Consider the following 14183-nt stretch of genomic DNA (forward strand, 5'->3'; position numbering starts at 1 on the left):
CATTGTGCTGGGGAGTATCCAGGGGATAAAGAAGCTAACAGGTTCCACCTGTAGTCGCATGTGTATCTTATCTGTAATAGAGTTTTTCTATTGACACAGAGGGCGTATTCTGGGGACTATTGGTAAAACAGGTCCTCCCTCTCTGGTAACACTGCCACACACCTTGTCACTCTCCCCTCTTCCTCTTTCCTTCTCCCTACTGGTTAGAGACGGCACCTAGACCAGGCTATATAACAGGTAATGTCCATATACAATGTAATTTCTGTCATTTTGTGGGAATTGTGCTTGCTGCATGACTTTATCTGCAAGAAGTTTGTCTTTTTTTAGAATGTTACATTTTTCAGACTGCCAACTTTTGCAAATGAGAATTAGGTGATTTGGGGTTTAGGTTGTAGTTACATCATGTGGTCAGTTTTAAACTGAATGGAGTTGCCGATATTTAAAATTTCTTGGAACCAAAGCTGGTTACTCACAGTAGTGTCCTGGACTACAGTACCATTCTGGCAAATTATTTACTAATATGTGAAAAGAAAATGCTTTTTATTTATTTATTTATTTTTAGCACTCTTGCATTTTAAGTGCTTTTGTAATGTGTTACTGGAAGAAGCCAAAATAGCACAAATCGATAGGTTATCTTTATAAATCAATTTGCTAAGGGGATTGAAAGTTAATTTAATTTGAAAAAGGGGATTTTATTGTGAAGATTATCAATATTCAAAATCTGTTTTTTTTTTTTTTTTGTTTTTTTTGTTTTTTTTAGAGACCAGTTAGTATTAGGTAACCATGAATGAAGTCATATGTTATCTAATTCTAGATAAGAAATGTAAAGTGTTTTTACTGGATTTTTTTTTTCAGGTGCACATGTAAAAAAAAAGAATTTACTTTATGTAAATCTTGCCAATATGTAATGAGAAAATTTGTTGTTAATTGATGTTAATTTGTAATTCTATATTACATAAGGACATCCACATTTGCATAATTAAATATGAAGGCTATTCTTTCCGGTGCTACACAATCGTGTTTTAAGCTGGTTTGCCACTATGTGCAGCCATGGGGCACAGCAGGGGGTATGGCACATTTTGGACCTAAAACTGAGCCAATGACACACAAGACCCTTCTGTGAAGATGTGTGTTTCAAAACTCCTTATATACCCCTGGGGTAAAAATCTAATAGCATGTTATTTATGGTATTAAGGTTTGAACATGCACTACAGAGTCAGATTTAGCCGTTTTGATAGATAACCAGTGTTCATTTTTACTTCAAATTTTAGATTTAGTTTTAGTCATAGCCTTTTTGAATAAAATGCCATTGTAGTTTTAGGCTACTTTCACACTGAGGCGTGCGGGCGCCGGCGGTACAGCGGCGCTAAATATAGCGCCGCTTTACCGCCGTTTTAGCGGTGCTAGCGGGGCAGTTTTATTCCCCCGCTAGCGGCCGAAAAAGGGTTTAAAACCGCCCGCAGCGGCGCTTTGCGGGCGGGTTTGCAGCGCTGCCCCATTGTTTTCAATGGGAAGGGGCGCTTTAGGAGCGGTAAATACAGTGCTCCAAAGATGCGGCTTGCAGGACTTTTTAGACCGCCCTGCAAGCGCACCGCTCCAGTGTGAAAGCCCTCGGGGCTTTCACATTGGAGTGCATTGAGCAGCTCTTTCGGGGCGCTTTGCAGGCGCTATTTTTAGCACTTTAGCGCCTGCAAAGCGCCTCAGTGTGAAAGGAGCCTAAGTCATATTTTAGTCATCTGAATTGTTTTTGTCGACTAAAATAGTGTTATATTCATCTATGAAATTAACACTTGCTGAGCAAGTCTTTTCTTGCAGTTAGATGCAAGTGTCAGCTAAGTTTGCCTAATACGTCCAAAGAAGATCAGGATGACATGTTCTTCCCATATGCTAGTGTCGCCAACAATATTGATTATACTGTATATGTTGTATACAAGGTTTATCTATCCCCTGCTTGACTACAGAAAATGTGATGTACAGTATGTTCTCCTCCTAGTTGTCATGAGAGGTGCCCAACTTCAGGCAGATTTTGTTCACATTATCTGGTGTTGCCTAGTTATATTTCATTTTAGGAGACAGGTAGTTTTATCTTCTAGCCACCATATTACAGCTTCCCATCCCTTGCACACGTGAAAAATGCTTATTTGATATACCGGATGAAAACCACTGGCTTTTTTATACAGTAAATGCATGCTCCTGAGGAAAGCCCTATTTAAGGCTTTAGCTATTAGACGAATGAATCTTAGAATCATCTACAACTGTTGGTAGCCCTGCAAATACATATGTGAAAAACAACTTTTCAAAAAGCTGGCACTTTGCATTGTACATAGTCTACTGGCACCTACATTGCTATGTCTAGGCTTCATAATGTAATTCAGCAGGACTTATGCTCTGGTTTTTGGTAAACCACAAAGTCTGAGCGAGAGTTCAAGGAAGAAAGGGGGGACCTTTTGGATTGCAGCAGTGTTTTGAGACCCTAGTAGTATTTGCAGGCACCTGGTGCTGTGTCCTTTTTTTGATTCTGAACACTGTATTATTTTTAAATTACACTCAGTTTGTTTGCAGAGCATTAGCAAAAATTTTTTAAATTTAATTATGGGCAGACAATAAGTGTATCCTGGATGTTTAAGGTGGAAAGCGGCAAAAGCAGAATGCGGCAAAAGCAGAACATGTAAAGATTGTATCATAAAAAATAAAAATATGTTTTGTGGGTTCAAAGGGTCCCCCTTCATCAGGGCTTAGTACTGTTGAACACAGAGTGTACTGGAGTGATCAAATTGGATGGATCCTAAAGGGTAATTTTGTATTAGCGCTTTGGATGTCAGTTAAAATGGTTGTAAACCCTTACAGACCACTTGCACCTACAGGTAAGCCTCAATCTAGGCTTACCTGTAGGTTAAAGAAATATCTCTTAAACCTACACGGTTAAGGAGATATTCTCCTAAAAACGGGCACATATTTCTACGGCACAGGTGCACTGAGCACTGCCATTAGTGAAGGCGATCATGCCGTCACTGACGGCTCCCGCGCACATACGTCGGAGTGACGTCATCGCTGCTCTGGCCAGTAACAGCGCCGGAGCAGCGATACTCGGAAGTCACTCCGGGTATCATGGCGACAGAGGAGGTGAACGAGGGTCACTTCGGGGGTTTCGATCTCAGGTAAGTCATTCATAATGAGCTAGTATGCTATGCATATTAGCTCATTATGCCTTTGTCCTGCTGGGTGTTTCTTTTTTTTTTTTAGAGAGCGTTTACTTCCTCTTTAAAGAGGGGCTCCTTACACAAGTGTGTGTGTGTGTGTGTGTGTGTGTATATATATATATATATATATATATATATATATATATATATATATATATATATCTGTTATATAAGTATAAGTATATATAAAAAAGATTCTGTGAGTCTCCTCTGATTTATAAATTGCCTAAATGGCACCGTGAAACAGCTGCAAGCAGTAAACACGTCTCATAAAAAGATGCAGATAAAAGCAGAACTAAATATATACGCTGCGCTTTCAAATATATTCTTCACATTATATATATATATATATATTGATAACCAAAGTGCAAATATGCGTGTGAGTCACACACCGTGATACATCCAGTAACTAGTGACTGCAAAAAGTGACAATAGTGCAACAAATAGTTATAAACATAAAAATGAAAATAAATAATCACACTAGTAAAAAAGTGCTATAAGGTGCACCATTATTCCACCATCCAGTCCTTTTTTACTCAACCGAGGTATAGTGCTGACGGGTCCAGGAGTCTGGTTAAAACTGCAGAGCCCCAGAGGTGGTTCACAGGCGTGTATTGACGAAGCTTAAGTGCAAAGTCACACGCTCAGAGGTGAGTGTTTAATACCTAGGGGGGAGCACCTGAGAGTGATCACTGTGGCTTGCTACACAGCAGTTTCCAAATCGCATGGATCACTGTGGCTTGTTTTGGATTATCTACACAGCAGTTTCCAAATCGCATGGACTTTTGAAGCACTTTTGAATTGAAATAATTGGATGACACATATGCACATAGAAGCATATATATGTTTTAGTGGATTGAGTCCACTATATATTTTTATGAACACTATATGATTTTATGAACAATAATTTTGATACAACCAATCACCATATGGTTGCACCTTTTATAGCACTTTTTACTAGTGTGATTATTTATTTATTTTCATTTATATGTTCATTTTTAAGTATTCATAACTATTTGTTGCCCTATTGTCACTTTTTACAGTCACTAGTTACTGGATGTATCACGGTGTGTGACTCACACGCATATTTGCACTTTGGTTATCACATATATATAATGTGAAGAGTATATTTGAATGTGCAGAGTATATATTTACTTCTAAAGAGGGACTCCTGTCTCCCCACCAAAAATTTTAATACAAAATACTGTAACTGCTGACTTTTGATTTAAAGTGTAAGTTCACCTTAACAGAAAATCTGTAAGGTCAATTTACACTGGACACCCTCCCCGCTGCACCCGGTCCCACTGACCTGGAGTCCCACAATCGCCTGTTCTGACACATCGGGTCGCCGCTTTACCGGTCCGGGGATTTGAAATCCTAGCAGTTTTCTCTCCTCTTCTCCAGCACTGACAGGACGGGCTACGCGGGTTCTCATTGGTCGGCGCCTGCCCATGTGATGGTGCCCACCAATTAGAATGCCTCCTATACGTACTTTTACCAGGTACATTTAGGAGATTAAGCCGAGGGGATTTCCAATCCGGACCAGTAAAGCGGCTGTCCGAAGAGTTGATCGCCTGACTCCAGGTCAGTGGGACCAGAGGGGGCGGGGTTCAGTATAAGTTCACCTTACAGATTTTTTTTGTGAAGGTGAACTCACCCTTTAAGGACACTTACCTGTCCAGGGATCCAGCGTCCTCACCCAAGCCAATTTTTTAATGGACTTCGAGTCCAGGTGCCAGCATCATAACTTAACTTAAGGGAAATTGGCAGTGAAGCCTTGCAACCTGAAATGTGTCCCAGAAGGGTGTGGTGATCCGGGCAGACATGGGAGCGGGTACCTGTTCTGTTCTTTTAGAAAAACAGAATGGCAGCACTAATGTGTACGCGGCTGTGAAAGCAGAGCATAAAAAGAGCCAAGCCTCCCAGGAATTAAACATACTGTATACAATATTCATGGTAATTGTTAATACATTAAAGATGTATTGGGATTATAGGAGTAATGGGGTACATAAAAGCATACTAATCTGTGTGTATCTTTGCATTGATTCCACAGGTGACAACAATCAGCCTTCTGCGTGGTGTAGGGTGAATACACCATGGGTAATCGGGTGGTAAGGGATAACTTTGAATGGGTGTATACAGATCAACCACACTCTGACAGAAGGAAAGAGATTCTGGGTGAGTATTTTGTGTATGGCCTACTCTTTACAGGCATGATATAACTGGTGAAATAAATGACTCAAGAGGAGTAAACCTTTCATAATGTGTTAACATGCTGTGCGTTACTGCTATTAATCTAGGCAGTTTAAACTGAGGATGTGTTGGAAGAATGTATAAGCAGAGGTTTCCTTTGGTGAAAACCACATGTTGAATGAATTATCAGATATAGCAGGGATATGCAATTAGCGGACCTCCAGCTGTTGCAAAACTACAAGTCCCATCATGCCTCTGCCTCTCGGTGTCATGCTTGTGGCTGTCAGTCTTGCTATGCCTCATGGAACTTGTAGTTCTGCAACAGCTGGAGGTCTGCTAATTGCATATCCCTGAGATAGAGTTATAGGCCATCTCAACTTGTTCTCCATTTTTCAACCTATCCAATCCTCTCTTTTGCTCAGTGAGATGGAGACTGATCAATTTTCTTTTCTTCTTTTTTTTTTTTTCCTATACCCCCAGGCTCTTTTTTTTTTTTTTTTTATTTTAGCTTTTGGCAGCACTGACACTAAAGTCTGCAGTCATACTCAAGTGGACATAACAAGTTTTTATCATATCCTCATCGGAAAGGAGTGTGATAATTTAGAGATGGAGCGAATCACAAATAGGATGATGCCACTTCGTGTTTTGTTTACTACTTTTTCTTTCTACATGGCTCAAAGGAAGTGGCATGTTATAATTACATAGTTCTCCAAAAAACAAGCGTGCAACCATTAATTATTCAGTGAAGGTGATTAAACACAAGCATACAAACTCCTATAAAGAAATATATAGTATTGTGCAAAAGTGATACAATAAAGTAAAAAAAATGCTACCAAAAAACAGTGGTGTGCACCATCAACCTGTTACAAGGACCTAAAGCAAAAGTACTCTGATATATACCGTATTTATCGGTGTATAACACGCACCCCAAGTTTAGGAGGGAATTTTAAGGAAAAAAACTTTTTAAGGAAAAAAAACTTACATTTAAATTGCCATCAATGCAGCCTTATCAGTGTCCATCTGCAGCCTTGTAGTGTCGTTTACATCCTTGTCCAGTGTCATTTGCAGCCTTTCAGTGTCATTTGCAGCTTTGTGTCATTTGCAGCCTTGTGTCATCTGCAGCCTTGCCCAGTGACACTGCCATTTTTAAATATGGCGCCACCGAGACTCTCCGCAGCTCTCGGCTGCTTTCGGCTCCTCTCGGAGGCCTGTGGACGGAGCCGAGCGGCGCCGACATTCATACATAGCCGAGTGTACCCGGCTAGGTTCAGGTAACTCTGCTCACAATCACACCCAGTCCCTGTGTTATGTCCATCTTAGGGCGGGACTGGGCGTGACTCTGAACGGAGCTAGCGGAACCTAGCCGAGTACACTCGGTTATGTATGAATGTCGGTGGCGATCGCTCCTCCGCTCACAGTCAGCGGGGGATCGGCATATAACACGCACCCACGATTTTCCCCTGATTTTAAGGGGAAAAAAGTGCGTGTTATACGCCGATAAATACGGTACATCTCATCTCATTCCCATCTCTCCTGATTACTGAGTTTCTCCATACTCACATTGTCATTTTTATGGACTTTGCTTATATATTAGCTTACTGCTAGGCGAGAGTGCTACCCACTACACCACTGTGCCGCCCCTGAATTAGTTGTGCTCATATTCCTCTCTCCTGGACACGCTCCTACAGTTGTCTTTGTGTCACATTTATTGTATGACTGTATAAAATTCAAAATAAAGAATAAAAAAAAAAATTAAACCCATTTATTTAATGGTTTTCCAAAACAATTGCATTCAAGGCATGTTATGAATGATTGTCACAAGTGTTTGTGCTCTCAACCGAACTGTCAAGCCATCAAATGGTTGGTGTTATAACTGATCACATGTTCAGTGACATTTCCCCAATGGTACACAAACTGCAAAAAAATAAAAATAAACTACCTGGGATTTAACCCTTTATAATTTTATCCAAAACAAAAAATGGCCCTACTTATAATTTAAAGCGGAGTTCCACCCAAAAGTGGACCTTCCACTAATTTGTCTCCTCCCCCCCTCCGTTGCCACATTTGGCACCTTCCGGGGGGGGGGGGGGAATACCTGTTTTGGTATCCTGTTCCCACTTCCGGGAGTTTGGGCCATGGCGAATTGCATCAGCAGCTCGACTCCCTCCTTCTCCCCCCACAACCGGGCCAGTAAGAGGGCAGAGGTGCCTAGTGCATGCGCAGTAGGTATCCGGCGTGAAGCCGTAATGCTGCACTGCCAGGTTCCCTCACTGGCAATGGCAGCAGCAGCCCCCGACAGCTGATGGAAACTGCAGCTGATTGACAGCGTGGCTTCAAATTTACATCCTGTCGCTGAGTTTGTGCAGGCACAGAGAATCCTACACCATTGGCAACTGTTGTGCTGGCTGTGGAGGGGTCTAGAGTAGCTGATTGGCTGACTGTTCTGGCCACTTTGCAGAGAACATTTCCCTTCTCTGGGGTAAATTAGCCAAAGCCAACTTTTTTTTTTGTAATAGCTGACTTGTCAAGGAATCTTATCAAATACCAAATATAGCAATTGTTTGCTATATTTATTTTAAGGGATAGTTTAAATAAGAAATCTAGATAAATTGCAAGTTTCTCAGGCAGTATATCTGTGTGAGAGAAACTACACTGAGCAAATATTTTCAGCAAAAATATTAATGTTTTACCTCAAAGTATTTTTTTTTAATATAATGTCCAAAGACATACAAAGGTGGTCTTTTATGCACATGCAAACATGACCTCCTGGGGACATGTCTTACAGCGGACATTAACATAAATGTGTATGATCCACTTGCCGATAATAACCTGTTCAAAAAGGTTATAAAGCCTAAACATTTTTTTACCTTAAAGCATTCTTTGCATTAAAGAATAAGTTCACCTTTGGAATGCATTATATGTTCCACCCGTTTTTTGGGTGGAACATGTAACATGCTCCAGCATCCGCAGCGTCTCCTCCCTCTCCCCCCCTTGTGACAGGGGGCCGGGGATCTACTCTCCACACCCTCTGTCACAATTTAAAAACAGCATGGCCGTACAGGGCTCCACCCACATGGTCGCGTCATTGATTCACTGTTTCCTGTGAATTAATTCCTACAAGCACCTCTGTTGAGCGCTCTCGTAGTCCATTGATCTTCCTGCTCTCAGGTAACTGCTTTACCCGTACAAGGTAAGAGCAGACAGCTATGCTGAGAGTCTGCAGGGGCCTGAGAATGCACCTGTGATCTGCTGATCATGGGACCAATGCACTGCAGGCTCATTAGAAAAAAATAATAAATGCACATTTTTTGCAGGAAAAAAAATGTGTATTTATTTTAACTTTTTTAAAGGCCAACTTATCCTTTTAAGGTAAGAAATGTTTAGGCATCAGCATTGCCCCCTTACTCCTCCTTTTACTTACCTGAGCCCTCATTCAATCCAGCGCTGTGCGCGTCTGACGCTCTCCTCTCCCCTCACTTCCTGGTCTCACTGGCTTTGCTGAGGCAGTGGGAGCCATTGGCTCTTGTTGCTGTCAATCAAAGTCCGTGATGAGGGAGGTGACAATAGACGCAGACAGCGAGGCTCGAAAGCAAACCCACATGAGTACCCCCTTAGGAAGTGGCTTTCTGTGGGGGCACTTGGTGAAGGGGAGGAGCCAAGAGCACCAGTGGGGGACCCAGTGGGGTGTCTTTTACTACCACAGCCTTGAGATTGTCACTCTAACTGTCCAGAATAGGTTGTTTCAAAGGACAACCATCTTGTATTTACAGCTAGCTTAATTTAGACATGTGTTCTTTGCTGTATCACAGATCACAATTTGCAGATTCTCCCCCTAGTGCAGAGGTAGTCCAGCCTAAACAGGCCATACACTATAAAAGGTTCTCTCAATCAGCAACACAGGCTGATTGGGAGAAACCTATTGATTCCTCCATCCATGCCAAGCACCATGGCTAGAGGATCCTTCCATGCCAGCTATTGTATTCAAAAGGTATTAATAGAGGGGTGCTGGATATGAGCCCAATTGGCAGCTCATCAATCCTCCAGGAAGGACAGACATCCACGTTGAGAAATCCAACTGTAATAGGTCAAAGAGCACCAAATGACAGATCATTGTGATACCAATATCTTTGTCATTCAACTGGTTGTAAGCAGGGAAAAGGACAGCCGATGCCTTTTGGTGGCCACACAATCCCCCCTTCATCAGAGCTGGGTAAAATGGCAGAATCTTAAATGGATTCAACAATACACCTAAGCAGACTTATCTGCAGGCAGAGGGTATTATAGACCACAATCAGTGCTGGTATTCATGTAAAAGTAGCAACGCTAAAGTTGGGACCAGCAGAGCACCTACTGTACACTTGTTACCAACAAACACTAACTGAACAGAAAAATTTGTTTGCGGAATAAAATGGAGCAGAGGTCACCTTTTGTCCAGGGATGGTGTAAGGCAGCGTTGGACAATTCAGCAGAATCTTTCCATTGTAAATGCTTCTTAAGCCTGTTTATCTAGTTTCTTCTGAAGTCTCTGGCAACCTGGAAATCTGCTAATAGATTACTTTTATCGGATTGCCACCCATTATTCTGTCAGTGTTTCTTAAACAGGGTTCCTCCAGAGGTTGCTAGGGGTTCCTTGAGCAATGAGCACTTTCTGCCTCTCAGATTAGTAACCACTGACAGCAATGATCTTTTGCTATCAGTAAGCAGGGTGTTCTTCCAACTGACAACAAATATCCTTCCCGATGTCTATCATGCTAATGTACCGTGAGCTGTAGATATAATAATGATTAGCGGGGGTTCCCTGATACCTAAAAATTAATTTCAAGGGTTCCTCAATGTTCAAAAGCTTGAGAAAAGCTGCCCTGTGTGTTTTTCAAGCAGTTACTCTTTCATGAGTGAGCAAATATTTTCAGATCTGAATGGTAGCCTTGCACTAAGGTCTCATTCACACGGTCAATGGCACATTTCTAAATGCATATAAATGAATGGGATGGTTTTTCAGTGATGCCATTCACATTATGTGTTTACCTGCATTTAATTGTGGTCATTTTAGTTGAATTTAGAGAAAATAGAATTCTGTGCATCCAGGATCTGATTGGACACTCTAAATGTGTGTAAACGCATTGAAATATGGCTAGGAAGAACAAGAAATGGCTGGACGGCCGCACTCCATTGAGACACCTTTATTGAAGTCAGATAAAATCCAAGTACAGTAGTCATACGATCACATCAATCACAGAGGAGAAGGATAAGACAAGGCTTACATGTTTCACACCACAGATGGGCGCTTAATCATAGAAATGTGGCTAGACCTGCTATGCAGGTGACATGGCAGGCAATTGTCACAGATCCCTGCAGCTTGTACAAGTTACGTTAAAGTAAGCATGTCACAAACCTGGACATATGATGAAAGAAACTCCATAAGTAAGGTTACCTTTAATGAAAACTGCATGTCATAACTATTAGGCTACTTTGACACTGAGGCGCTTTATATCTAAAAATAGCACCTGCATAGCGCCTGTAAAGAGCCTCTCCTGTGTCTCCAGTGTGAAAGCCTGAGTGCTTTCACACTGGAGTGATGCGCTTGCAGAACGGTCAAATAAATAAGTTCTGCAAGCCGCATCTTTGCAGCACTGTAGAAGCGGTGTATACACCGCTCCTAAAGCACCCCTACCCATTGAAAACAACGGGAAAGCGCCACTGCAGCGGTGCTTTACGGGCAATTTTAACACTTTTTTGGCCGCTAGCGGGGGTTAAAACCACCCCGCTAGCGGCCGAATATCGCCGCTAAAACGTCAGTAAAGCGGAGCTAAAAATAGTGCCGCTTTTCTGCAGGCGCCCGCCCGCCCCAGTGTGAAAGTAGCCTTAGAGATGCAGCTGAATTGATGCACATTTTGGTTTTTCATGTAGAAGTTGTGCTTGATCCTGCCACCCACTTGAGCGCTCTAGCTTTTCCTTGACCCTTCGGTTCACACTGATGTGGTGCGGGATTCACAGCAATTCCTGTGCATTTCCCACACTGTAACACAACTGAAATCTGTTAATGCGAACCTCTGCGGGTGTTAATGCTAACAACACCCTAAAAAAACGTTCACAAAACGCAGTGCGATTGGCTGAATCAGATTGCATAGGTGTAAACACTCATGCGATTAGATGACAGTGCGGCAAAAAAAAGGTGCATGCAACTTTTTAATTGTGGGTGCAGTGCGATTTGAGCCATACAAAATGAATGGCCTGTAAATTGCACTGTGCTACTAATGTCACAAACTGACTGAGGGAACTCCCTCAGCCTGGATGTGTATGTGAATTATACCTTAGAGCAACAATAGTAAATAACAAAAAAAAAAAATTGTAACAACACAAATGTTGGGTATTGCACCTTCCAGTGAGGTAATATATGAATGACTACAATGTAGCAAAAAAGTTCATTGAAGGAAGACAAAGAAAGTCCTGCAACATAAATATATGTGTATGCTTCCTGGGTAAGTTAATCCTTTCTCTGTGAACCAGACTCTTGTGATAGAATGAGAAAAGGTGGCCGCTTACCAGATCCGTGGGACCCCTATCATGGGGGTCTTATGGGCTCATAGAGTATCCAGGAACAGCTGATAAGATCCTCTTACTCAGTCATCCATCCACCCGGGATCCTCCACTGGCATCAAGGTAGCGGTGTAAAGAAATCCCATACACTGGAGCAGCTGATCGGATCACACAGACTCACTCCTTCACAGGCACTGTTTAGTTCTATGCAGCCGGACTGTCTTCAATAATGACTCTCGCCGTATGTGAATTAAAAAAGCAGGAGAAACTCCATAGTGTAATAGGCAAAAAAGCCTGAGTGCTTTCACACTGTAGCGATGCGCTTGCAGAACGGTCAAATAAGTTCTGCAAGCCGCATCTTTGCAGCACTGTAGAAGCGGTGTATACACCGCTCCTAAAGCACCCCTACCCATTGAAAACAACGGGAAAGCGCCACTGCAGCGGTGCTTTACGGGCAATTTTAACACTTTTTTGGCTGCTAGCGGGGGTTAAAACCACCCCGCTAGCGGCCGAATAGCGCCGCTAAAACGTCAGTAAAGCGGAGCTAAAAATAGTGCCGCTTTTCTGCAGGCGCCCGCCCGCCCCAGTGTGAAAGTAGCCTTAGAGATGCAGCTGAATTGATGCACATTTTGGTTTTTCATGTAGAAGTTGTGCTTGATCCTGCCACCCACTTGAGCGCTCTAGCTTTTCCTTGACCCTTCGGTTCACACTGATGTGGTGCGGGATTCACAGCAATTCCTGTGCATTTCCCACACTGTAACACAACTGAAATCTGTTAATGCGAACCGCTGCGGGTGTTAATGCTAACGAGGGAACTCCCTCAGCCTGGATGTGTATGTGAATTATACCTTAGAGCAACAATAGTAAATAACAAAAAAAAAAAATTGTAACAACACAAATGTTGGGTATTGCACCTTCCAGTGAGGTAATATATGAATGACTACAATGTAGCAAAAAAGTTCATTGAAGGAAGAGTTCATTGAAGGAAAAGGTAATATATGAATGAACTCCATAGTGTAATAGGCAAAAACAAAGACATGGCCGGCATCCAAAATGTTAGCAGAAAATCAAAAAATATGGAAAGTTTTAGCGACACTGCTGCATTCAGGCTAGTCAGCTGCTATGTGGTGACATCAGGTTTCTTGGCTTGGAGCCCTAATATCCCCAATTAACTTAAAGTGGTGTTCCACCCAAAAAAAAAAAAAAAAAGTAATGAATGTGCCTAAAAAAAATAAAAAAAAACACATTTGGAAAATTTTTTTTTTTTTTTTTACTCACCTCTAAATGACTGTTGCTAGGGGGTCCCTCGTAGTCTGCCTCCTTCAGTGCCTGGGATCTTGACGTCACTTCTCCTCAGCTCAGGAAGGGCTCAGCTCTGTCCCCTCCCTCTTGTCAATCATCTGGGACACGTGACAGGTCCCAGATGATTGGGCGGCCAATCACGAAGCGCGGCACCACTCGCGCATGCGCACTGGGTGCCCAGCTGTGAAGCCACAGCCGGGCAACCCAAGTTACAGTGCCGGCACCGCCGAACGGAGGGGGAGACGAGTGGGGCTTCGATCCCTCGCATCACTGGACCCTGGACAGGTAAGTGTCTGCTTATTAAAAGTCAGCAACTGCAGCATTTGTAGCTGCTGACTTTTTTTTTTTTTTATATTGGGGTACACCACTTTAATTTACTTAATATAAATTGAAACAGGCTCCATTCACACCTGAAAATCTCAAAACTGCAAAATGTTCTACATCCAAAATCCTATGTACTTGTTTTTAAGAATGCAGCGCACCACAATGCACAGTGGTGTATTGCTGTACTTTGTGGTGCACGGCAACGTACATCAGGTAACAAGGGTGCGCTTTGGTGCCATTAAGAATAAACGGCACCACAACAGCCCCAATATGTAACGTGTGCATTAGTACCCATATTCCTGCAGCACAAAAGTTCAAAGAAAATTTAAAGCTAGCCATACATGGTTTGACATTTTGTCTGGTTCAGCAGGGACAGGCCAAATTTTGATCTGTGTGGCCACTGCATATGAGCACTGCACAGGAGTCAACCGATTGACTTTTGTTCAACCACCCTGCCCAATAAAAGCCACTCGATCAGTGCTGCAGGCGCCGGTCTGTGAATTCTGTCAGTGGGGGAGTCTCTCTGCTATCAGAATACAGTAGCGCAGCACGGAGGATTCCATCATCAACCCTGATTGTGTGAATGGGGGAATCAGTTCAGTTTTTTTTCTTTGTTTTTCTTTTCTT

General features: G+C 42.4%; 1 protein-coding gene across 1 annotated transcript in view; it reads left to right on the forward strand.

Moving 5' to 3' along the window:
* Positions 1-91: 91 nt before the first annotated feature.
* Positions 92-14183, forward strand: part of LOC141107959 (sphingolipid delta(4)-desaturase/C4-monooxygenase DES2-like) — a 49205-nt gene continuing 35113 nt past the window's right edge. The window contains exons 1-2 of the mRNA XM_073599060.1: positions 92-237; positions 5254-5378. Of these exons, the coding sequence (XP_073455161.1) occupies positions 5297-5378 (82 nt within the window). The 5' untranslated portion in view covers positions 92-237; positions 5254-5296. The remainder of the gene's footprint in view (positions 238-5253; positions 5379-14183) is intronic.

The sequence above is a fragment of the Aquarana catesbeiana genome, linkage group LG09 (assembly GCF_042186555.1).
Source record: "Aquarana catesbeiana isolate 2022-GZ linkage group LG09, ASM4218655v1, whole genome shotgun sequence".
Lineage (NCBI taxonomy): Eukaryota > Metazoa > Chordata > Amphibia > Anura > Ranidae > Aquarana > Aquarana catesbeiana.